Raw genomic sequence first — 23,776 nt, 5'->3', positions numbered from 1 at the left:
ACCTCAGAGGTGAACATGGCTCTTGCTGAGCTCAGGTTGTGTCCCAGTGCTGGGGGTCACTGCTTGGCCAGGCAGGCTCAGTGTGGCGCTCCAGCAGACTCAGTTATTCAGTAAAAGAGCCAGGCAGAGATTTGAGTTATCTGTTGCCCACCCTGCGGTGCTGGGACCTCTTGTGAACAATTGTCATCTCCTTGGTTATAAATTCCTTGCAGAGCAACCCTTCCTGATGAAAGCTGGGTTTGGGTGTATAAAGTTGTCAGTTTGTGGCTTGGCATATAAAAGATTGTTTTCTGGTTAGGAATGTAAAGTTGCTTAATCTTAGAAGTTAAATTCACCACTTAGTATACTATTTGTATGTATTGAACTACTTTTTCCAAGGGCAGACAGACAAAATTAGCACAGAATTCTCTTAGGTTACCTGTTCAGACATTGAAATGTTAGTTGGTCTATGTTTCTTTTGCAGGCCTCAGCCATGTTTTACCCCAGCTTCTGAGAACAGAATATTCTAGGATAAAATCAAAGCAAGATAGGTCCCAGAACATTTAGACACACATAGGATGTAATGAAACCTTGATGGAAAATATTTTTCCTAAAATTTTAATGAAGGTGCTGGTACTCACTAAGAAAACTAGAGGTGACTGAGAGACAAACCTGTCCACTTTACACGAATGACAATTGTCAAGCTGAACTCTGTTCAGTCAGCTGCCTCTAAATGTGCCCTGAAATTCTGCCCCTCTAAAATACTTTTTCCAAAGAACGACTGGATTTAGTCTGTGCTTGCTCTTACAGCATCATGTCATATAAATGTACTGCTGTAAAATTAATGTGTATTTTTAGATCTATCCAATTGGAATTCATAAATTATGAAAAATAGATATGCAAACCAGATAACTACTATGTAATGCCTTCTCTGTCTTAGGGTACAATATGAATAATGTTATAAACTTTCCTTAGCAAAATTCTTTAGTGAAAATGATGCCTGGTGACTTGTAATTTGTCTGAAATAAACTACAGCTGTTAAATATGAATAACATCCCTATGCCAACAGCTGAGATGAAATTCTGTAGTGTTTAATATATTGCTCATTCAACAGCAGCTATGTAATACTAGATGCAACAATGGAAATGTCAGTTGTGATAAACAAAAGATTCATTCGGAATGTCAGAGGCTAGCTTGAATTATTCAATGCCACTGGAGTCTGAGAAAAACACCCACAGAAATCTTGCTGTTGTGGTGACATGAACTGCTAAAGACCCTACAGGCATCTCTGTCTCAGCTCTGGTGGAGCTTAATTTTTATTTGGGTCACACATTGTCCAGTACAGAGGAATGTTTTGGATCTGATTAGTTACAACAGTAAAGTGATCTTCTGTTCTCAGGGGAATGGATGAGAGCTTTTGCTAATGAGCAAGACTTGTTAGAAGGACTATTCAAGCTAGTGGGTAGGGATGAGAATCTCATTTTATTAACCAGATTTGTCTTTTTGAAGGCTACATGTCTTACATCACTTATAGCCACATGAAAACGCTGTGTGGGATCCTGCCATGTGTGGATGAGTAGCTGTGTCTTTAATTTCCAGAAGTAAATTTGCTCATGGTGGTTTAGCCAGTTTCTCCATATTTCATTACAGCTAATTAATGCACTTTAAAGAGAACAAACCCATCATGACTGAAGTGTGATGCTGCTGCTGTAATGAATAATTTTTCACTCCTGAACAGAATGTGAGACTGAAATGGGGAGGAGGTGGCTTTAAACTATTCCTTCAAAAGACAGCTACCAATAGCTATGTTTATCCATTCCAGATTGCCCCTGCTGAAGGACCAGATGCTAAGCTGAGAATGGTTATCATCACTGGACCTCCAGAAGCTCAGTTCAAGGTACAACATAGAAAAACTTGTCAGTATGTAGTGGCCTTTGGATCCTAAGGGACAGTACTGAAAACAAAACTCTTGGTTCCAAGCATGCTTTATTCAGAATTTTAGTAAATACTTGAGTTTTGCTTTCCTCCTTCTGAAAGGTGTCTCATAGGAATATGAGTAATACAGTACTATTAGAGGCCACATTCTGGTCACCTGAAAACTCATGTGTGTTTAATGTAAGTAAGAATCAAGTCTAGCATAAAAATATGGCCATATTACACTCCTAAATGTCTCTATCTACAAGCACCTTTGAGTTGAGTCTTTTAATCTGTCTTGGTATGTGCAACAGTTTTGTGTGCTTAATTGAAATAACAAAGCTGACAAGATGAATTGAGTCTTCCCAGGTTGCTGTTTTGTGCCAAATGGAAAATGCTTTTTGGGTAACTCTACAGATAAATGCAAGATTTCTAATTGTATTTCCACTGCAACTACAAGGAGATACTCAACCTGATTATCCCATCTGTGCTCAAATTAAGTTCCAGAGTGGCCTTCTGCCTTAAATGTCAAGGGATAAATTTAGTTACCCCAGAAGGAGTTGACTGTGCTAGGAGTGATGCAGGCAGCTCAGTGCAGCAGCCTGGCATCATCACAGATGTGGCCTGGAGCATGTAGAAAGTCACTTGAGAGTTTGTATCCTGGCATTGTTTTCTTGCCTCTTCTCGTTTTTGACTTTGTATTTTTGCTCCAGGGCATCTTGCAAGAAGGAGGTGCACAAACTTCAGGGATATCAGTTTCATTAATCCCTTTAGGATTTTTGGAAAATTATCAGGGCAGGTATTTTGCAGTGGTAATTACAAACTTAGATGCATTTGGGATTGTTGCTCAGTTACCATATGCATTTGAGCTGCCATTGAAGGCAAAGCATGACTAGGAAGCTCTGTCTCCTTGATATTTTCTGTGTGCATGTGGGCTTGGCCGCATGTACTCCTATGGTCTGGGGTCAGCACAAGGTCAGATACTGGCTACGCTTTCTTTTCATCAGGTGTCAGTGGACTTACCCTCAAGGAGTAGCATGCCAAAGGAAATTTGGGCATCCCATATCCTGACTTTTCATTTAGGGAAAGGCTTGTCCTCAGGTTTCCTCCCCAAGATAAACTGGGAGTCCCACAGAGTTCTTGTGGATGCTCTTCTCTCCAACCTGACTCATGCAAGGAGGAAAGTGTCCCTTTTCTGCACCTCATACATAGTTTAACACCACATCAATCAGTCACTACTTGACTCTTGAGCTCTGCTTGCAAAGGTGCATCAGTGTAATAGTGCAGCCAATGCTCCTGGGGTATGCTGGTCTTATGAAGGAAAGGGGCTGTCCCTGGGGCTTTATTCAGCTCCAGACCTTGCAGTCGGTTAGCTTCTCTTTGAGCAATCCCTCTTGACTGGGATGGGCAGAGGCAGAGCTCAGTCCTTCCTTTTATCATTGCTGTTAACCTGAAGCTGGCCTTGGGGCCAGCTCCACACTTCATTAGTGCTCTCCTTCAACTCTGGTTAAGAAGGGTCTCCTCTCCTGGGACAGTGGTTGTTGGGGCACCAAGAATGTAAACTGGGCATTGCTGTTAACCTGAAGCTGGCCTTAGGGCCAGCTCCACACTTTATTAGTGCTCTCCTTAAACTCTGGTTAAGAAGGGTCTCTCTCCTGGGACAGTGGTTGTTGGGGCACCAAGAATGTAAACTGGTGCTCAACAACTTGGAGAGGGAATAGCTGCTGCTCAGTTGGGTAATGGGCTCTTGGAGAGGCAGTGTTACCCCAGAGCCCGTGACTTTGGCATCCTTTCCTCACTGCATTGTGCTCTGATGTCTGTGATTCATGTGCCCGGTAGCTGCAGTGGCTGCATCCCTTTCTTCCTCTGCTGCTGCAGCCTGAGGATGTTGCAGTGTGCAGGGCTAGTTGTTAGCAAGGCAATGGGAAGGGACCATGCCACTGTTCAGAGCCTCTGCTGCAGGGCTGCCTGGGGTTCAGGCATCCCTGTGACACCACTATTCATGAATGGCTGTGTTGCCTTGGGCCTGGGATATATGAAAATGAAGAGGCATCTAGGGCAGACAACACATTTCAGCCACCACTTTACTGTGCAGGGGCTTGCAGCCCAGTTAGGTTGTTTCCTTTCCTAAAGCCCTTTTAAAGAACTGAGAGATTGGAGATGTTGGAAGACCATCTACAATCTTTTTATTTAAAGAAATCCACATTCCATCTTTCTTTATAATTTGGAAGCAATATATGTTCTTTTGAAGCACCTAGGAGCCAAAGAGTAAAAGACTGGTTACCATTTCTCAAAAATTCGCTGATAAATGGCTGTGAATAAGGAAATAAATGTGTTTAAGAATCAGCAAATGTACAACCTTACTCTCAGTGGACATTCTTCTTGCTATCTGGCACTCGTGTGTTTCCCAGAAAAAGGAACTGTGTGCTGGTTGGAATAATACTGTTCCCATGGAACTATTTAGATCTGGGCAGTTTGATTCTTTACTTTGGAAATTTGAGCAAGTGCAAATTTATTTATTTATTTTTAAACAATATGTTGTAATGGATTGTAAAAGCAAGCTCTTTGCTTCAATTGGAGTCTTTAGACCATGACTTGTTGGGGTGTTGTGGCTTTTTTAGTTTAGCATCTTAAAATAATGGGTTTCTGAATCAATTAGTTGCATTTTGTGCTTCTGGGTGTAATAAAAAAATTTGGAACTGTTGTTCTGCCTGGCAGTTCTTCTCTCCACCACTCTTTACCTCTAAAGAAATGTGGTAGTTTCTTTTAAAAGCAGTATTTCTACTCAAAATCATAATAATATTAATAATAATCTCTGCTAAATTGCTGTGTAGTTCCCTGGTTTGTCAAGCAATCCTTGAAGTTGGACACTGGTACTTCCTAGTTTGGTACAAAGACTTGTTTTAGAAAAGTAGTGTATTTATTAGGGAAAACACTTTGTCAGAATTCTCCTTTCTGTGGAATTTCTTGATGTTAACTAGATTCCAAGAAGAACATTCTCTAACTGAAAGCAATTTTGCAGGCTCAAGGGAGAATCTATGGAAAACTTAAGGAAGAAAATTTCTTTGGACCTAAAGAAGAAGTGAAACTTGAGGCTCATATAAAAGTGCCATCCTATGCTGCTGGTAGAGTTATTGGTAAAGGAGGCAAAACAGTAAGTAGCTGAAATAAAACCCTTAGTGTTGCTCAGTTGTGTTTCATATTCAGTGTGTATATACACATAAAGCTTAAACTTTTAGCTAAACTAATACTTTGTTACATTAAAGCAGGAGCTGTTTTCTTAGCTGTACTTGTTACATTTTCCTTTCTTCTACTGTGGAGTTGAAGCCAATCTTAGAATGATTTATTTCATTTCTAAATAAGTGTTAGGAATTTAAGACATGTTCAGACTTCAGTATTACCAAAAAAAAAAAAAGTGTACCTATCTTTGTTTCAATTAAATTGATGACACTTCTTAGGCTCAGTTTGTTGTAAAATAACATCACTGAGATTTTTCAATCCTAAAAAAGGTGCTGGTGCTCTGCTGGTGCTCAGGTGTTTTCATATGGCATTAAGTCAGGAGCTAGATGATATTTGCAAAGACTGAATCACGTCTTGGGTGTCCACCCTGATTGCAGCAGGGTCTTTAGGTCAAGTGTCAGGAGGCAGTGTGACCTCTTCCATTACTTGCAGTGGCAAGAGGTCTAAGGACAAACATGTCTGAGAAGCTGCTCATCGAAAACTTTAATAAAACTTTAATTACACAATGATAAGCATTTCTAAAATAAAATTCGTTTTAATGAGACAAAGACTCTAACCTTACCTCTACTTATCATGATGGAAGCCTAATAAGCTGCTGAAAATAATTTGAACAAGCAGAATTTCCCACCTGCTCAGTCTGAATTTCTCTATATTGTGTAGGTTTTTGAAGGAAAATCTGGCCTTTTTCTTCCCTATATTGTATGATTTTTCTGACCTTACACTTTTAAACTCAACTGTAAATACTGTGGCATCTATTTGCTTTTTAAAAGCCATGTATTTAACACCTTCTGTGTGTTGTATTTAGTCTTTAAAACACTTCTACAAACCCAGAGGACTTGGTGCTAATTTATGTTAAGAGACACATGAGGCTCAGCTTGCAGAGTGCACACTGCTGCATAAAGATGCTTTCTGTTAGTGAGGGGTTTAAAAAAATGTAGCTTAGAGGATGATATTTCAGTGGTTGGTGTCTTTGAGGCTTGGTAGTTGTATAACATTTGTTAAAGTTTTCTGACTTCTACTATCTGTTTATAGGTAAATGAGCTTCAAAACTTGACAAGTGCAGAAGTTGTAGTCCCTCGTGACCAGACACCTGATGAAAATGATCAGGTGGTTGTGAAAATAACTGGTCACTTCTATGCATGCCAGGTAGGAGGACTGCAATGATTTTCTGTATTTGCCTTCATGTTTCCATGGTCTTTCTTTTATAGCCATGTGCAGGAGCCAAGGGATGGAAGACTTTTGCTCAGGATACAGAAAGCAGTGCTTGCCAGGCTCCTCTGGTTGTCCTGCTGCAATAAACTTTCCTCATGCCTGTGAGAGAGATTTATAACAATACTGCACATTCACATATGCAAAACTGTCTCCTTAAATTCTTCTGTCAATTTATGCAGGCTCTGGCACTGCTAAAACCTTGCTAAAAGCAAAAGAAAACCCAAATTGTGATTGGGCTGAAATTCAGAAGGAACAGAGACACGAGCCATACCATAGTATCTGAAAAGAATACACCCAGATACGTAATTCATCCACATTGCCCAATCTGTTGATATAATATAAAGGATCACAAGATTCCTTCCTTCACTTAACTCAAACTCATTGCTTTTGGTACTTAGCTGCAGGTGACTTGTAGTTTAGAAAGGAGATGGGGGGCTGGGAAGTCCTGTAAGTCTGACCTTCTGGTTACTCTAGTGTATAAAAAAAAAAATTGTACCCTCTTTATTACAACAGTAGCTCTTATAACACATTTGTATTTCCAGAGGAGTAATATCAAGGCTGTAGCCTCAATAATCTCAACATTGGTAGTCCTCTACCTATTCTACCTATTGCTTTCTATACTACAGATGAGAAAACTGACCATGCAAGTAGCTGTGGTAGGTTGAAAATAGAAGAAAAATTAAAATTGAGGCTGTACATAATGATTAATTTCAAGTGTCTTTTAATTAACAAGTAATCTAGTCAGTACTAGCAATTGAGTCATTCCAGATTTTCTTAATCCCAGTAGCATCTCTTGCTGGTTGTAAACAGCAGTCACTGCAGCATGGCATCATGATGGGTTGTTTCTTCTTCTTTGTGTCCTTCAGCTTGCTCAGAGAAAAATTCAGGAAATACTGGCTCAGGTAAGAAGGCAGCAGCAACAGCAGAAAACATTGCAGAGCGGACAGCCTCAGCCAAGACGGAAATAAAGGTTTAGGAAATGGCCCATCAGAGACAGATGCCAGACCAAAGACAGACTGTGTGACAGAGAGACAGGTGGTGAGCACCTGTTGAAGTTTTATGCAGAAGATCCACCAAGCCAATCACCTGTTCGAGGACCAGGCAACCGTTGAACGCTGTCTCTGAGAATGTATTCTTTAGGCTCTCTCAAACTTTTGAAACCCAGCTTTAAAATAAGGACCCCTTCACTTCCCTTTTGTTCTATTCTCACAATTTAACATAAACTCGTTAGTCTTTTTTATTGTTCTTATTATTCCCCAACAACTTTAGAACTTGGTTTAATGAAGCTTTCTCTTCTGAGTTCACTGGTTAAAAAAAAAAAGAAAAGAAAAAAACCAACAAAAAAAAAGAAAAGGCATTGCTCTTTAGGTCCAGTTGTAAAAGAATAAACACATTTGGAGGGTGGGATTGCGGGTGGGCTAGGGTTAGAGCAAGGGTATTGACAAGAGTTTAAGTGTTAGTCCCAATGTTGAAACAAGTGGCATTTTTTAAAAAGAATTTGGTTGCATTTTTACATAACACTGCCATGAATAACCTAAGGGAAGTGTTGAATGGTGTTGGCCAGGGCATAAAAAGATAAATATGCATTTTACTAAACTACCTCAGGCATTTAGTACCTCAATGAGAAATTGTTCCTTTTTTGCTTTTTTTTTTTGGTATTTTGTATACTTTATAAAGCTAATAGTTCTTGAGCATTTTATTTTTTTAAAAAAAATTAAAATTTGATCAGCCACCAGCCAGGAGTACTACAGACTTATCGGGGAAAAATATAGTAGAGCACTTCTAGCTGCTGGCTGATGGGAGTAAGGTGGGTAAAAAAAACACAGCCTCAGATTTCCTGAGGGCTTCAACACCATCATTTGTTTAAAAAAAAATTCAATGAATGTTCAAAAGATAGTGAATGATGCCAACATTCTGATAGCAGCAATGCCGTTTAGTTTTCTTTTAAGATGGGATGAAAAAGTTTGTGACGGTACTTTTTTGGGAACAGGACAAGGAAGTGATGGCAAGAGGCTGGGGTTGGGGGAAAAATTTAGAAGGCTGCAAGAGGCTGAATTTTTTTTTTTGTGCTACTTGATTGAATGCATGAACCCTTTGTGCCTTTGACCATCACTACCTAATAATGCTACATTTAACCATTTGCAGCCCATTTGGACTTTGCCATTTTGTTCAAAGAGCAAGCTTCATCTTCAGTTTGATAGAACACTTGATCTGCTGGAGCATTTTTGAGGCCAGGAGGGTCTCTGCTGTCTGCAGATCACATCATACTGCTTTCAGTTACCACGATGGGGGAAGGTCAAACAGTGTTTGATCACATTGAAAGATAATGAAAGGCTAAGTTTACATATCCAGCCGCTGTTATGGGCCACACTAAGCCACTTTGAAGGTTTTGAAAATGATTACAAGAAAAAAAAACAAACAAAACAACAACCTCTCTAGCCTGGCTTATAATAGATGCAGCAGGATTTATGCACGTTCTGCAACCAACCATTAGAGGAGAACAAAAAAAAATGTCAAAAGGCAGGGATAACAGGAAAGTTACCAAATTTTTAAATTTCCAAATGTAATTTGAATGATGATTGTGGTAATAGTGACACATTCAAGTTTCTACAATAAACTTCAGTCTACCTCAGTTTAAGAAAAAAAAAATGTGGCAACACATGGTGCATAAAGACTGCTGTGTGTGTGTGTGCGCGTGCGCGCCTGTGTGTGTGTGGTCGACAGAGCCATGCTATTACCTCTGAACCTTTTTTTGTGATGTTTTTTGTGCATGAGATGATCAGAATCACCATGCTGCACTGATTTGAGGGGCACAGCGAGCAAAAACATTTGTTTCATCATTTTGTTATCTACCTCTTAGGTTCATGTTGAAATAGAGGCATTACTACATAGACTAGATAATTTTCCCAAAGATCATTGTTGTACAGATTAGATAATTTTGAAAATGGTCTGAAGTGTTTTTCCTGCATCTCTTCTTTACTAATTGGTTTAAAAACCACAAACTTATGTTGTAGTTTTAGCAAAGAAAATGAGTTTCTTTTCCTTTTTTGACAGTGACCTTCATCTAGCCTTTAGGATAATTTTTTTTTCTTACAATGAATTTAAAATTACTGAAGTATGGAAAGTACATAGCATTTTAATTTTTGTTGAGGCTTAAGTCAGTCGGACGTTCCTTTCTTAACATTTGAGAAGGATTTGACTTCATTTTTTTCCATTAAAAATTACTTTACAGATAGGCGCTGCATTTACATCTGCTGATTTAAATACTGTCATCTTTCTTAAATTTCTAGACTTAATATGGTATCTCATGTTTTTTCTTTTCAATTGAGACTTGGTAATTTGGAGTATTTGGGAATAGCTAGAAAGTAAATACTGTAAATGATTTCAATATCCAGAAAGTATGGATCATTTTTCATCTGTAATGTGCCCCCCAATGCAGCTCTACTTGCCAGATGCCTCTGAATGGAATAAAGAGTTTAACTCCTATCATCAGATAAAGTTGTGTGGTGTTTTTTTAAATTATTGAGGCATAGGGACAGACTGTCCCAAGTACTTATGGTGCTTTGATCAAGTTGGTTTTCTGTCGGTAATAAGTGGAGAAGGATGAGCAGTAACCCACAGGTATTCCACAGCTGCTAGGACAGCCAGGTTACAATGCTTGCACTTCCCAAAACAAGCTGGGACTTCTGTGGCTTGTAATTAATCTTCTCCCTCCCATCTAACAACGCCATATAGTCAGTAGGACAGCCCGTGGTTCATGGTTTGCCTTGCACCATTCACTCAGGCTCATTTGCTGTGCAAGGGATGTGGACTTGACAGTACTGACTGTCAGGACAAAGAGATTAGAAATGGAGTAATTTTTTTTTTTTTTTTTGGGGGGGGGAGGGGTGGTGCAGGGAAGTTTTTTTGCCCAGTCTTTACTGTGGTGGTCTTGGAGTGATGAAGCTTTGTCATCAGTGTGGCCCTAGAAGGCAGAACCAGTCACACAAATGTTCTGGCAAACTCTCACCCCTCCCATGACCACAAAAAATACACCACTTGCCATTGGGATGGTATCACCTCTCCATTTAGATCCTTGCTAACATTATTTGGAGTAAAATGAGACCAGATGTTTAACTGAATGCCTACATGTGAGAGGGATGTGTTAGGGAATGAAGTAGCATTATGAATTACACAATTCTGTATCTTTTCAAAGAGAACTGGGAAGCCCAACTTGTTTTCCAAACTCATTCACCCTCCTACTTCACAGCTCATTTCCTGGGACCGACCAGTAGAAAGAGGGAATTGAAGAAATGACATCTGTAGAAGGCACTGCACATAATGTCGCATTTCACAGGGCACCCATAGCTCATTTCTCCATGTCAATATCAAACTTTCTTCTCAGAAACAGCACCCTGTCATTTGAGCAGCATAAAAAGTCAAGCCTTGCTCTGTACTGCTGGTACATTTGTGACAGCTCAGCCCCTGGCTGTATTAAGCATTTGCTTTATCATAACACTCTTATTTGCTTCTAACCTTCCAGAGCTTGTATTCTTAAGCTGCAGTTTCCAAGGCATGCGCTCTTTTCCATTAAATGGAGCATGTGTGCTGTGCAAGACAGCCTGGGCTTGATATGGGTCAGGTGTAGGATTCCTAGACAAACATGACAAACTGTTGAGAAAGCACTCAAGCTGGGCTCTAACAGATGTCAGCTCATGTGACGGACATAAACACTGCTTGAAAATGAAGTTACTCAGACGCAGTGCAGGAAATCAGAGAAATTATGACTAAAGTCTCACTTAATGGTTTCTCCCATTCATCTCAGCAAGGGATCCTTCACAGAGCCAAACCTACAAGTACCTGTCTGGAAGGACTGAATGCTGACTCTACAGACTCCTTGCACAAACTGTTTGGTATTTTTATTTTACCCAGAAATCACCTGATTTATCCAAATGGAATCATTCCCAAATGTTTTCTTTCCGAAAGGGCTTCAGTGTTGCAAAGTACTGGTCATCCAGACTGGGTTAATTCCTACCCCCCAGCTTCTAGGACTATCAGGCCATAGTCTCACCAAGGCTGGCAGGTAACGTGGCTGGGGCACTGCAGTAGCTCACCAGAGATTAGAAATGCTTCTTTTAAATGGATGGAGGACCAAGTTCTTTCCCTGGGCTGGCAGTTCTGATTGTTTAATAGCAACCAGTAGATGTTCATAGAACTACTTTTCACATTACACTTTGCCAGTCAAGTCAGCTATATTTGTTTATTTTACTGGGTTTTTTTCTCCTCTGTTTTTGTTTTTTTTTGTCTTGTCTTAGAGACTAGTAACTCTTTTCACCTCTAAGAGTCCTAGCCTGTTCACACAGCTGCTCTTTTCTGGGTACTCCTTTTTTTCCTGCTCTTTCAGACAGGATACTGTATGTGTTTCTGGCTACTAAATGTGGGTTCACACAATGGTGTAATGTTTGCTGAACCTACCTCTGTTCATCACATATTGCTTATCCACAGCAGCAGTAAAAGGGAATGAGTTGAAGTTACTCCTACACATCACTCCTAGGAGGAAATGCCTGATTTAGAACCCATCAGGCTGTAAGATGTAAGACAGCCAAGGTTATCTTTCTCCCATGTGATTACTTTCAAGAAGTGTCATGAAGCATTTTGAAAACCTTTCCCTGCAGTTAGATTTCCCAACAACATATTTTTTATGGGCAAAGATGTTTTATCTGCATGGTTTAACTACACTTAACAAATACCCTTAATTGCAGAACTATCTGCTGCCTTGTATCAAAGAGCAGGTGAACTTGGAGGCAATCATTCATTAAAAAACAGAGGTTAGACACAGCAAGAAAACATGACCTGAGATAGAGGGAGAAGTGGGTTTTGCTTTGTTTGGATTCTTTTGAACAAACACACTTCCTCCTGAACAACACAGGCACAAAAACCAGGCTCACCTTGAGCATTACAAACAGAAGCTGCTGTGCAGGGCAGAGATGCAGACAGGGCTTGCAGTAATTTGTGGGGCTATGGGGAGAAAAAGGTGATTACCCTCAAGATCTCCTGTTTCTGCTTTCTGATACATGGCAGAGCAAACTTCTCCAGGAGGAAAAGATCCTAATCCAGTGATGAAACAAACCCCTGTCCTGTAGTATAGAAAAGCATTTTGTCTTACACAGAAGTTCTTTACACTTGAAGTTCTTTAACTGGATATCAGACCATGCACCAGTCATGCGAAGAACACACTGAACAGTGACTTCTGAAATTGCTGAACAGTCCATTAGCAGCAAGTAATGCTCAGTGTTCAAGGGCTTCCTATAGAACTTTCTTCCCACTTCAAAGAGTTGAAGGTTTTCACTGCCATAGCATATTGTCTCAGTGTCCCTTTTCAGAAAGTAGGTGAGAGGAAAGCTAGGAGAGGAGTCAACTGCACATGCAGGATGAGCTGAATCCTCTCACATGAAAACAAGTAATTGAAGCACTTCAGTTTGGGGCTTTTTTATTATTATTAAAACCAGGTTTGCCTTGGCTGGAAAACTGATTTACTGTTTTGATAACTCAAAGCACATTTATTTGTCACTGTTGCTCTTGGCTTTTACGTTCTCAGTAACACCAGTCTGTTTTCGGCCCCCAGTTCAGACCATGACTTGCTTTATTGTGACCAGAAGCAAATGGCTCAACACAAGAAGCGTCATCTCAACTGTACTATTTCAGTTTTTCCTTGCAGCACTCCAGTCTGTTTTGCACTACCACTACAGGGTGTCTTTCAAAGATTTAGAAAAACAATTACTCTAGAAGCTGAGCATGAGTTCCAGCTTAAGCAGCTGTCTTTGCCCTGCTCTTCTCACTGCAAACTCCACTAAGCCAATGGCTTCCCTGGGAAGCTTTGCTAGGATTCCTTCTCTGACATTTCATGGTTGGACTCTTATCTTAAGGGTTTTTTCCAATCTTAATGATTCTATGATTCTGCTCACTTTAGCTTGCTCAGAACTCTACCTGGGCACATTCAATAAAAACACTGTTTTGTACTGATCAACTGTACTGACTACTCAGTTCTCAAGACTGTATGGCTGAGGCACACTCATCCTCTTTCCATGCAGTAGCTGCTTTAAGTTCTTGTCTCAAGATGATCACTGCTGTTAGGAGTCAGTCCAAAGATAAAGTCCTTTGGCAGGGACTGTGGAGTCATCTGTGCTAACTGGTCATCGTAGGGACCAAGAGTCCACAGCTTCTCCAGTTCATAAACTTCTCGTGTCTCTGGCAGCATGAAATGAACCACTATGTTACCTGCACAGAACAGAAATTCACAATGAATTAATGGGAACAGTAAGGCACTACTACACCTTCAGCTGAGCAAAGAGTTCAAGCCCTCCCCCCCGTTTCTGGCTAGATACAACATGGCAGCTGACAAAGGTCCCTTCCTAAGCTGCTGCTTCCAGTTCTCAAGCAGTGTTAGGAACTGGTCAGTCTTTCAAAAAACTCCAAGACTACAGGAACAAGATATGAGACACAATACTTTCAAATAGGACACTATCACAAGACTCCAAACCAAAGAAATTATGACTTCTATGGGAATGAAGAAAGACAAAAGGAATTTCACTTGAAAGAGTCCCCCAAGGTGACAGATGGATTTTAAGCTTTCTTGTATTGTCAGCATTCTGCTAAAGCCAAGTAATTTTTCCTAGGTGTGTTGCTCACACTTCTCAGGTGGTTTTTTTACAATGAAATAGGTTCAAACTTTGATGTACTAAGTTTTTCTAGTTTCATTAATTCTGTGCAAACAACAGCAGAGAATGTTAATTCCACTGTTTGTCCAATGCACTTCTCTGTAGTTATTCCCTTAAATTCCAACAGATTTTCAGTTATTACCATCAAAAATTATTATCATTAAGTAGCCAAGGCTTAACATCAGTGGCTGCACTGCTCCTCACTCATCCATAAGTGAAGTTTTCTTCTTTTAGGTCAAAACACCAAGACAGGGGGTGAGATTCTAAAAGTAGCAGTGAAGGAGAACTGCTTTTTGAATGTAGTCTTTTGTATTTGTGTAGAGTTTCACACTTGTAGAATGAAAGAATTAAACTCAATTTCTTAGGACTGAGGTTTTACCCCATGTGACAGTATGATCTGGACAGTGAAAAAGTCTGTTCAACAGTGTACTAGTAAGGCAGTGTACAGTGAGCTCCCATTCACCCAAACATGGATTACACAAACCTGAGGAAACTGACTGAAGTAGCTTTTTTCCCCTCACTATTGTTACCTTCAATTTATTACAACCTGTTTTAGCCACTGAAGAGTATTTACTGTTTTTTTTCCTCAGTACCAAAGATATTTAATCGAAAATCATTTATTATCTCAGTGAGTTCAAGCAACAATTGGAATTCCCAAACAGCAGAGAACTGTGAACTTTCCACAGCAACCAAGGTTCATGGTGAGATGCTTCTGTCAACAAAGAGCTCATGCAGAACTTTGTCTTCTCAGATTCACAAATATTTACCAAAATCAATGCACAGCCAGTCATCTGTCTCTTTTCCTTCAATCTGAGTATGAGGGCCACCTTCTTCTTTGAGATGCTTGTACTGAAAAAAAAAGGAATGGCAGAAAATTTAGTCTTTTACATTTATTTAAAAAGCACTCAAACTTAACAGAGAAGGTTGACTTTGCTGAGTTGTTTTAAAGCTTAAATGGGTTAGATTGCTTCATGTTGATCTGGGGTCTGCACAAAAGAAAAAGGCTAATATACACTTGCAGTGTATGGAAATATGTACATATTTCTCAAATCTGAAATCCTAATGCTCTGGATTCCCATACAGTTGGTCCAAAAACTTTGTAGGGATCTTTTATCAAGATGAATATTAAATACAACTGCTTACAGTAGTCTTTCCATTACTGGGTCCCTATAGCTGCCACCACCACCAGGTTTTATTTGTGATTCCTTTCACTGGTGGTTTACACTGGCAGGCTGAGGATGCAGGAACGGAGATGCTGAGCTTATTCTCTTCTCAGATGGAACAGAGTGGGGCAAAACCAAGTTTCATCCCGTGCCATGAAGAAGGCATTCAAACCAGCCTCCTGCCCCTTGAGAGCACACACCCAACACTCGCTGCATCATGCTGGGGGAAGCAGGATCAGCACACAGATTCCTGCCTGGGAGAGGGGAGGGGGCAGCTCAAAGCAGGGCTGCACAAGGTCAGTCAGGGAAAGTGGGCAGTTCCCTGTGCAGCACGTGGTGCCTTTTGTAGGTGCCAGCTTGAGAGGCTCAGCTGTCCCCAGCCAGCACATGAAGAACCCAAACACCCACCAGAGCTGGAGAAATTTGACAGCTCAGGGCTGAAGTATGGTCACTTTCAGATCTGGCCATAACGTACTTGTTCCTCTACAAGGAGTATCGACAGAAATGGCTCCAAAAGTCCATTCTGCCATGGAAGACAGAACACAAAACAACATGTACCAGCATGGGTGGCTGGCAAATGAGTCTCACTTCACTGGGAATGCAATTACCACAAAATTCAGCTGTTCCTGGTTGCTCCACACAACGTTAGCTGCTGGGTAATGATGCTAGTTTTCAAAGCAGCATGGAAAACTTTTAAAATGTTAACTCAGAACCAGTTCTACCTTCCTTTCTTTAAGATGGCTCGTGAAGTATCTTCAAAAGACTCCAACAGTCTGCTCAAAATGCTAAAAAGCCCAGTATGAACTGCCACCAGCTATCATCAGGTTTCAAAGGCTGATCCCTGCTACAAGTTTCCAAGCCTCCTCTTTAGAAGCTGTGCAAGGTGAACAGTTACAATACAGCCAAAGTGTTAGCTTCTTCCTCTGACATGAAACCAGATGGGGATGTGGGCCTTTGCCATTCACAAGCTCCTGGAAATGGAACAGGAAGAAGATCTCATGATACACCTGAGCACCTCTTTGTTTTACTGTGAGTAAATCATGAGGGTTTAGGAATGGTAGTAAAGCTTGCCAACTGCCTGGCAGCACTCTGGAGCACTTGTTCTGCTTTACATCTTAAGTTTCAGCGACTTTTTACCTAGAAAATTTCCAATGTGAGACAAACTCAACCACCCCCAAGTACTTGACCAGGCTTCCCAGTTTCTCAGGATGCCCAGGAGGACACCATGCCTCCCAAGAGGCTTTGCCCTTGCAAAATTGCTGCTTTTACAGCCACCAGAGGGTGCACCCATGAAACCCAGCCAAGTTTTTGCAGGGCAAATGGTACTCACTGATCTCTCCTGGTCTGGAGGAAATGGAAAACTGTTAAGACTAGCAAGTTATACAAGCAATAGAGTACATACTAAGCACTTTGATTTAGCATACTCAAATCACATTAATGCAACTTCCAGCTTAAGGCAAAATTTTGGTTTGCGAAGATGTGCCAGTTCCTGCAGAGAACACAAGAAACTCCCCATACCTGCTCAGAAAGGCCCTGAAAAGCTAAACCATCTCTCCCACTCTCCTTTGCCCCATGAGTCTGACAGCTGAAACAATGGGATTGGAAGGAAGAAAGCAAAACCAAGAGTGAAAGGAAAAACGGGGTCAGGAAGGGCAATAAAGTAGGTGGTGAGGAGGCAAATTCCAGGCTGAGTACAGACAGCTGACTGATGGGGCTGGTCACTTTCCTCATGCTGTGCTTTTGAACAGCTGCATGGATCTTCTCAGGCAAGAAAGTTTCTCCCTCCTGAGTTTCACCCTCACCTCCAAGCTTGACTGGTAATTTTACTCTGACCTGCACTCCTGTACTGAAAAGCTCTCTTTCTTCCAAAGCCAAACAGCAGAGGATTTCTGTGCAGGGATGGCTGCTGCTGCTTCTCCTCTCCTGCAGTACACGCACAGCAGGGTGAGGATTAACTACCAGTTGGCTCAAAGTTCATGAGGGGATCCTGGGCCTCTTAAGAGGCCAACTTTTTTTCCAGCTCTACAATTTATTTGAGAAAGTGGAATATTTAAGGATCAAGGTTTGAGAACAGCCAGTGAAGCTATTTTGAATGACTGGGAATAGGAATGGTGCTTGCTGGACAAAAATAAAGGCAAACAGAGGTCATCATCACCATCTCACATCATTCATGTTCCAGTCACCTAGCTGTGATGTCCCCAGTGTTCTACACACAGAGAGGTCTGTTTCTAAAACATAATACCTGTATTTTGTGTAGTACTGCTAAAGGAAATAAACCAGTTACTTCCTAGATGTAATCAGGACTAAATGACATAATGTCATCAGTTTCATCTTACCTGGCACACCCCTACACATGCAATCCTGGGGAAATTCCCATCAAAACACTTAAACCCACTCACAAAATTCAGAGAGAGCAGCAAGAACTGTCTTACCGTTTTCAGCATGTAATTTGCCATTGCATGAAGATGCCGTGTTGAAAACCCGCTCACAATTATAAAATAATCACAGTATTTTAGTTCTGGAGATAGCTGGATGACACAGATGTCTTTAGCATTTTCTTGCCTCAGCAGTGCTACAGCCAAGTCAATGTTGAACTTTGGAAGAACAGTATCTGGAGCACATAGAAAAAAACAGTACAGTGGCAAATTTTCTTTTTAATTGCAAAAATAAACCATTTAGAGCCATAAAATAACAATTAACTGAATTATAGCCTAAGCTAGTCACTCACTGTGAGTTTGGCTTGATACTGACAATGCAACACAAACTGCAGATTTTTCAAAATCATTTTTACAGCCACCAAAGCAGAGAAGTAAGCGCTCTTCCAATAAACAACACTATCACTAGATGTAACAGTTGCCCGAATGAAACTTTGGTATTTGCTAAGTTACTTATTTCTTGTTGTTGCCATTTAAAAGCAAATAATATCATCACACTTGTAAATGCAAATGAATTAAACCTAAGGACTCCAACAGACATTATTAAAACAACAGAGAAAATTGAAAATATTTCAGAACGATGCCTTTCAACAATCTGTGATAAGACATTGTGATTAAACTAGTCTAGAATCTTAAGTAGAAGAAACGAGTATTTTAAAAATGGAGCTGACATGATGTAGAGTGAAGACATTTTTTCATCTGCAAACAAAGTAAAGCCACTTTTTTTTCTTTTTCTCTAGCCTGATCTGGTGCAGAGCATCATGATATTGTAAACAAAGCTTCAGTCCTTCAACAATTTAAGGAAGCCAGCTTACTAAACAGTAAATCAGTGAAACTATGTTCTGTTAACACCATGAACTAAGTTTATTTCTAATTTGCCCTAATTAGGTAGATGCAACTCGTATGCACACTTTAGGCATAATTTGAATCTGTCAGCAGTGCTAGTCTGCCACTATAAAACGAACATTAGTGCAGACTGAGCACCAGCACAAAGCCAAGCTTTATATTTCCCAATATAAAGAAAAAGTCAAACAAAGGAACAATAGCTACAATTATATGCATGAATGGGGATATGAAATTGGATCAGATCTCTGTAAATGTAAGGCTTTCGGCTCAGGGCACTCTTTCAACTTTTTGCTGTGGTCACACATCTTGAAAATTAGCAGTGGCCACAGATCCTCCAGACACAGCGGCTACAGAAGTCAAACATTTGCCTGGCAGCCACCTGAGAAGCCTCCAGAGCCTGCCTGGAGAACGGATGGCCTAAAAGTCGCCAGGCACGGCTCGCTAGGGTCAGATGCAGGCCAGAGGAGCTTTTCTGAACAGCTCCAGCCGCAGGCCCGCCCTGGGCACAGCAGCCTGTGCCGGCCAGGGCGCTGTTACCGACGGGGCGACTGCGAGCGCAGCAACGCCCGCGGCCGGGCCGGGCCGGGACCCTCGCACACGGCCCTGCACGCAGCTCCCGCCGCGCTCCTCACTTCGCACAGCGCTGCGAGGCCACCCGGCCCAGGGCCGGGGCCGTGACCCCGGCGCCCGCGGTCTCGGCCGATGCCACCGCACTGGGCACGGCGAGGATCCCCCGCAGCCGCAGGCGCGATTCCACGCGTGCCCCTTCTTCAAGAGGCGTCACGCTCCGCTCAAGGTCCCGCTGGGCACCTCCGCAGCGCGGCCCCGAGCTGGGCCCTACCTGCCGGCTGGCGCCGCTCCGCCGCCCCCAGCGCCACGGGCCCGGCTCCGCCTCCCACCGCCGCGCAGCCCCGACCCGGTGGGGCCCGCGCGGCGCTGCTCCGAAGCGCCCTGGGCCGGTGCCGCTGGGCCCGCAGCTCGTGCGCTCGGAACGGCCGCTGGCTCCGGGGGTGGGCGGGCGGCACGGGGTACACTGAGCCATAGAAAGGCTTGGGTTGGAAAGGACCTTAAAGATCCTCCCGTTCCGACCTGCCTGCCGTGGGCAGGGACACCTTCCACTAGACGGTGGCTCAGAGCCCCGTCCAGCCTGGCCTTGAGCGCTTCCCAGGGATGAGGCATCCACAACTTCGCTGAGCAGCCTGTTTTCAGTGCCTCACCACAAAGAATTTTTTCCTAATATCTAAACCTACTGTCGTTCAATTTGAAGCCATTTCCCCGTGTTCTGATGCTCCTGAGCCTTGTCCTCCCAGGCAGGTGCAGCTGACCTGTTGGGTTTTCAGCTGCATCTGTGGGATTCGGAGCCCCAAAACAGATGCAGGTTAACTTGGGGATACACCCCGAGGGTGCTGTTCGGTACCACGGCTTGGGAACGTGGGCCACAGGGCAGTTGAAGATGCATCAATTTTAAAGATGGTTTGGCGTGTCTGGATTTAAGAGGAAAGATCACTCCTGCTCTGTAAGCACCGCTGCGTTGTGCGGGGTTGTTGGGCAGCTGGAAGGGGGCAGGTACACTACATGGGCACTTCCATATACACCTGAACCACGTATCCCGGCTCAAGCCTTTTGCCTCTTTTTACAGGCTACAGTTTTGCTTAAAAAAACCTGCACCTTCTTTGAAACTAACGGGATTTTCCTGTGGAACGTGTTTTCTGTTTGTGTAATTCCTGCGTGGTGTTAATGGGCGCAGGTTGGCAGTCTTGCTATGCTTGGTTTGCTATGGAGAAAGTTGTCAAGGGTTGAGAAATTATGACCTTTAAGCATTTGTATTTAATGTGGGTGAAACATATCCCTCCACCTCCTTCCCCTGGAAATCCTGGCATTCACAGGGACACTAAGAGAATTGCTATTCAGAATTCCCACTCTCACCAAGTGTGATGGTCAAGTAATGACTTTAAGGTTTAAAAGACATAGTCATGGATGGTGCCAGACTCCTTCTGGTCATGCCCAGCAACAGGGCAAAGAGCAGTGACCATAAACTAAAACCAAGAAGTTTCACCTAAACATGAGGAAGAACTTCCCTATATTGAGGATGGCAGAACAGGGTGCTCAGGGAGGTGGTGGAGTCTCCCTCTCTGGAGACATTCCTGGACACACTCATGTGTAATTTGCTGTAGGTCACCCTGCCTTGGCTGGGAGTCTGAACTAGATGGTCTCCAGAGGTCCCTTCCAACCTAACAAATCTGGGATTATGGAATTCTGCGTGAGTTATAAAGACCTGTAGTGATAAAAGCTTTATCATTAAAGAAAATTTGACTATGCTGCCTGAAGCTGGAAGTGATTGTACTAATGAGCCACAGTGGCTGAATGACTCTTGTGAAGTTTTGTTTCATTCCTTTACAATTCCTTCAGAGACTGGTGTTTTTTAGCCTTGGTCTCAGCTTAAAAATACTTTTGGTGAGAAAAAAAAGCCACATCTGATGAGCCTTAATTGTGTGCTATAAAAAATATTCAAGAAAAAAAGGCGGGAGGAACAAAACAAGTGGTTTGAAATAACAGCTCAATTTTAAAAGTAATTCTTAACAAACTTGCTACCCAACTGATGTTTCTGTTTCTCTTGAAGACATGTTTGAAAGGATGTTCTTTCTATGAAGACAATCTACATTTATCTTTGATGTCATTCTTGATGTTATTTCTCCAAAGGGAATGCCTGAAACCTGTCTTGTAACATTTGCTGACATTCACAAATCTGTTGTTTGTCAGCTGTTCTTGCCTTTGAAGGACATGAAGCTCATTTGTATCCTGATCTGCTCTGAAGTTGTGTCATCTGGGTGTTAAGAAAGTCTCCTTGCTTCTCAGGTTTGTGGTGCCATTGCTCTGAGTACACTTGAAGGGAAACTGCAAAATCAGCTTGATAACCCATGGTAGAGCCAGGTGTGAGCTGGGGGTAAGGTAGATCCCGTGTTTTGTGGAGGTAGACACTCTTTTGATCAATAATTGGGCAACTCATCAAGTTGCTTATCTTGCAGTTTGGCGTTCTGAGACAAAGCAGCAAACTCTTTAAATAAAATCATTACATGGTTTATTTGTCAGTGCAGTAGTTAAATTCCATTGTATAAAAGTAAAGATTTATGAAAAGTTACAGCTGAAAAGGCAAAATGGTAATATAAAAATGTAGTATTCTGACATGGCACTTAAAGGGAGATAGTGCAAGATATTCCTAATATTTAGGTTAAAGTATAAAATAGTTCTTAATGTATGCCTGAAAGCTGTTTTCTATGCAAAAGCTTAAGATGTCTCTGAGCATCTAAGATGCAGCATTTTGCAGAAACAAGATGTTTTCTGCATGTAGCCCAGGTGGTAGCCTGCATCTTCACTGATCCTAAGCTGTGACAGGTTTTATGTTTTCATGCTTCATTACAGGTGATCTTAAGCTTTCCACTAAACCCCTGTCCTACCTAAGCTAGAGCAAGAAATACAAATTACAGTCCTGCCTGACTGATAACAGAGGACACAACACTTAAACAGTAATTTTTGCAGAAAATGTGTTTCCTGTTTAAGTCAGGAAAGAATTTGAGATGCTAGTTCTTAGACAATAGGATGTTACGTATGAGGAAGAAGGAACAATAGCAAATACACTGCTTTTAATAATATAACTGAAATAGCCACAAAAGAATTAAAATAATGGGAGAACCTGGAAACAAAAGAAGTAAAGGGACTGTTGAATTTTAGAGCTAAAGAATTAATCTCACAGGTATATTGGAATCTGCTTTTTTTTTAATATCCTTAAGTCATTGAAAGGTGCCTGTGCGCACTGGGAAGGGGCAGTGAATACTAGATTCAAATTACAAATAATAAGAATTTGGAAGGTTTGCTAAAACACTGAGAAAGTGTGTTTATAATTACGTATTGCCACAGGAACAGAAAACAGTATGTATCAGAGATGTTTCCAGAGATGTTAAGTAAGCTAATTATATTGAAATACAGATCTTTAAAGAATTCAGTGTTTAGAAATGGATTGTGTAAGGTCATTTGCCCAGCCTCCATTTTGGCTATAACCTTTGCTAACAACAAAGGAGTTTTTTGAAACATGAGCTATAAAGAATTTTTGGTCTGTTTGCTCATCTCTGTGAACCTTTTTAGCAACCTCTCCCCTTTCTGCAAATAAGATGCTCTCCTTTCCTCATCATCCAGTGAGCCAGCCTTCAGCAGTTTGTGCTGGTCTCCCACTGTGAAATGCCATGATGCTGAGTGATGAGCAGTGTGGCTGCAAGGTCAGATCACTTGTGGAAGGCTTCAGAATGAGTTCTTTTTACAGAATTGCAGCTCGAGTGAACAAGGGAAGGCACACTGATTTTGCATAAGTTTACATTTTCTAAGGTGTGTCATGTAAAAGCAGAAACTGGAGCAGAGTGTTTTAGTTATCTTGGGGTTTTCATTTATTTGATTTAGTGGTCAGAGGGATGGAGGAGCAAGCAGAAATTAATGTCTCTTTACAGCAGGAAGGACAGAAATGAAAAAAGAGGAAAAGGCAGCTGAATGCTACCCCTTCCTGCTAGATCCCTTCTTCTGCTGACCCTTCATTGGACATGGATCATATCTGCCCCCTTGGGAGCAGTGGTGCCAGTCCAGACCAATGGAAGCAAAGGAGCCAAAGGCAGCATCAGCAGCTGCAACTCAGAATTTTACATGGGACTCAGTTTGAACAGGGAGAGCCAAGCCAATGGGCCTCATCTTGTTGCTTGGGTGTCTGTGGTCTAGTTTATAGTGAGACTCATGCCCTGGTAGCCGTGTCCAGTGAGAAGCTAAGTGTGTCCAGCCCTGTTTTCTGGCCCTGAGGCCAGCTGGCATTTAACGAGCTGCACCCATGCTGTTGAACCCTGAAAACAGGGTGGCTGCTGCCAAACTCACAGTGGGGGCTGTGCCTCTGGTGGTTCCCAGAATCTAGGGTTTGCTTGGTGGGGAGCTGGCCTGCCTGGGGCAAGTCTGTGCTAGGACCTCCTGAACAGTGCAGCAGTGGCAGCAGCTCAGTGCCAATGCCTGGGAATAGGCCATGGCACGTTTCATTCCACAGACACAACACGTGCCTGCCCCCCATGTCTCCCTTTACAGCAAAGACATGAATCCTGCTAAGGCAGTAAGCAGCAATAAAAACTAAGTGTTTACAAGTTGGTTGGTTGGTGGGGGTTTTTTTGTCTTTTTTTTTTTTTTTTTATTAACCTATTTTCCCTCCCCCTTCCAGATTATGGATGTGATTCATTTTGCAGGCTGTTAACCTAGAAATAAGAAAAGT

General features: G+C 41.9%; 2 protein-coding genes across 2 annotated transcripts in view; one reads left to right on the top strand and one right to left on the bottom strand.

The window, feature by feature from the left end:
* The window catches only part of IGF2BP3 (insulin like growth factor 2 mRNA binding protein 3), a 112,362-nt gene extending 102,525 nt beyond the window's left edge, over positions 1-9,837 (top strand). The window contains exons 13-16 of the mRNA XM_041466731.1: positions 1,802-1,876; positions 4,916-5,047; positions 6,166-6,279; positions 7,212-9,837. Of these exons, the coding sequence (XP_041322665.1) occupies positions 1,802-1,876; positions 4,916-5,047; positions 6,166-6,279; positions 7,212-7,313 (423 nt within the window). The 3' untranslated portion in view covers positions 7,314-9,837. The remainder of the gene's footprint in view (positions 1-1,801; positions 1,877-4,915; positions 5,048-6,165; positions 6,280-7,211) is intronic.
* A 2,960-nt stretch (positions 9,838-12,797) lies between these two features.
* Positions 12,798-23,581, bottom strand: MALSU1 (mitochondrial assembly of ribosomal large subunit 1). The gene is made up of 5 exons (XM_041466210.1): positions 23,395-23,581; positions 19,328-19,519; positions 17,638-17,816; positions 14,810-14,891; positions 12,798-13,602 (listed from the first exon to the last, which is right to left on the bottom strand). Exons 1-5 carry the CDS (start codon positions 23,579-23,581, stop codon positions 13,424-13,426), a joined length of 819 nt encoding a protein of 272 aa, XP_041322144.1. The 3' UTR covers positions 12,798-13,423.
* Between the last annotated feature and the right edge of the window lie 195 nt (positions 23,582-23,776).

This window comes from Pyrgilauda ruficollis, unplaced genomic scaffold (genome assembly GCF_017590135.1).
Source record: "Pyrgilauda ruficollis isolate IOZ18807 unplaced genomic scaffold, ASM1759013v1 scaffold2, whole genome shotgun sequence".
Classification (NCBI taxonomy): Eukaryota; Metazoa; Chordata; class Aves; order Passeriformes; family Passeridae; genus Pyrgilauda; species Pyrgilauda ruficollis.
The sequence above is the reverse complement of the archived record's forward strand: the minus strand, read 5'-3'. Positions and strand labels throughout refer to the sequence as shown.

Coding starts and splice junctions, on each gene's coding strand:
- MALSU1 (XM_041466210.1), bottom strand. CDS start 23,581: ATGGGGGGCAGGCACGTGTTGTGTCTGTGGAATGAAACGTGCCATGGC. Junction 19,520..23,394: donor CCAGAGGCACAGCCCCCACT/GTGAGTTTGGCA, acceptor TCTATGGCTCAG/TGTACCCCGTGCCGCCCGCC. Junction 13,603..14,809: donor CTGGCTGTGCATTGATTTTG/GTAAATATTTGT, acceptor TGTTCTGTGCAG/GTAACATAGTGGTTCATTTC.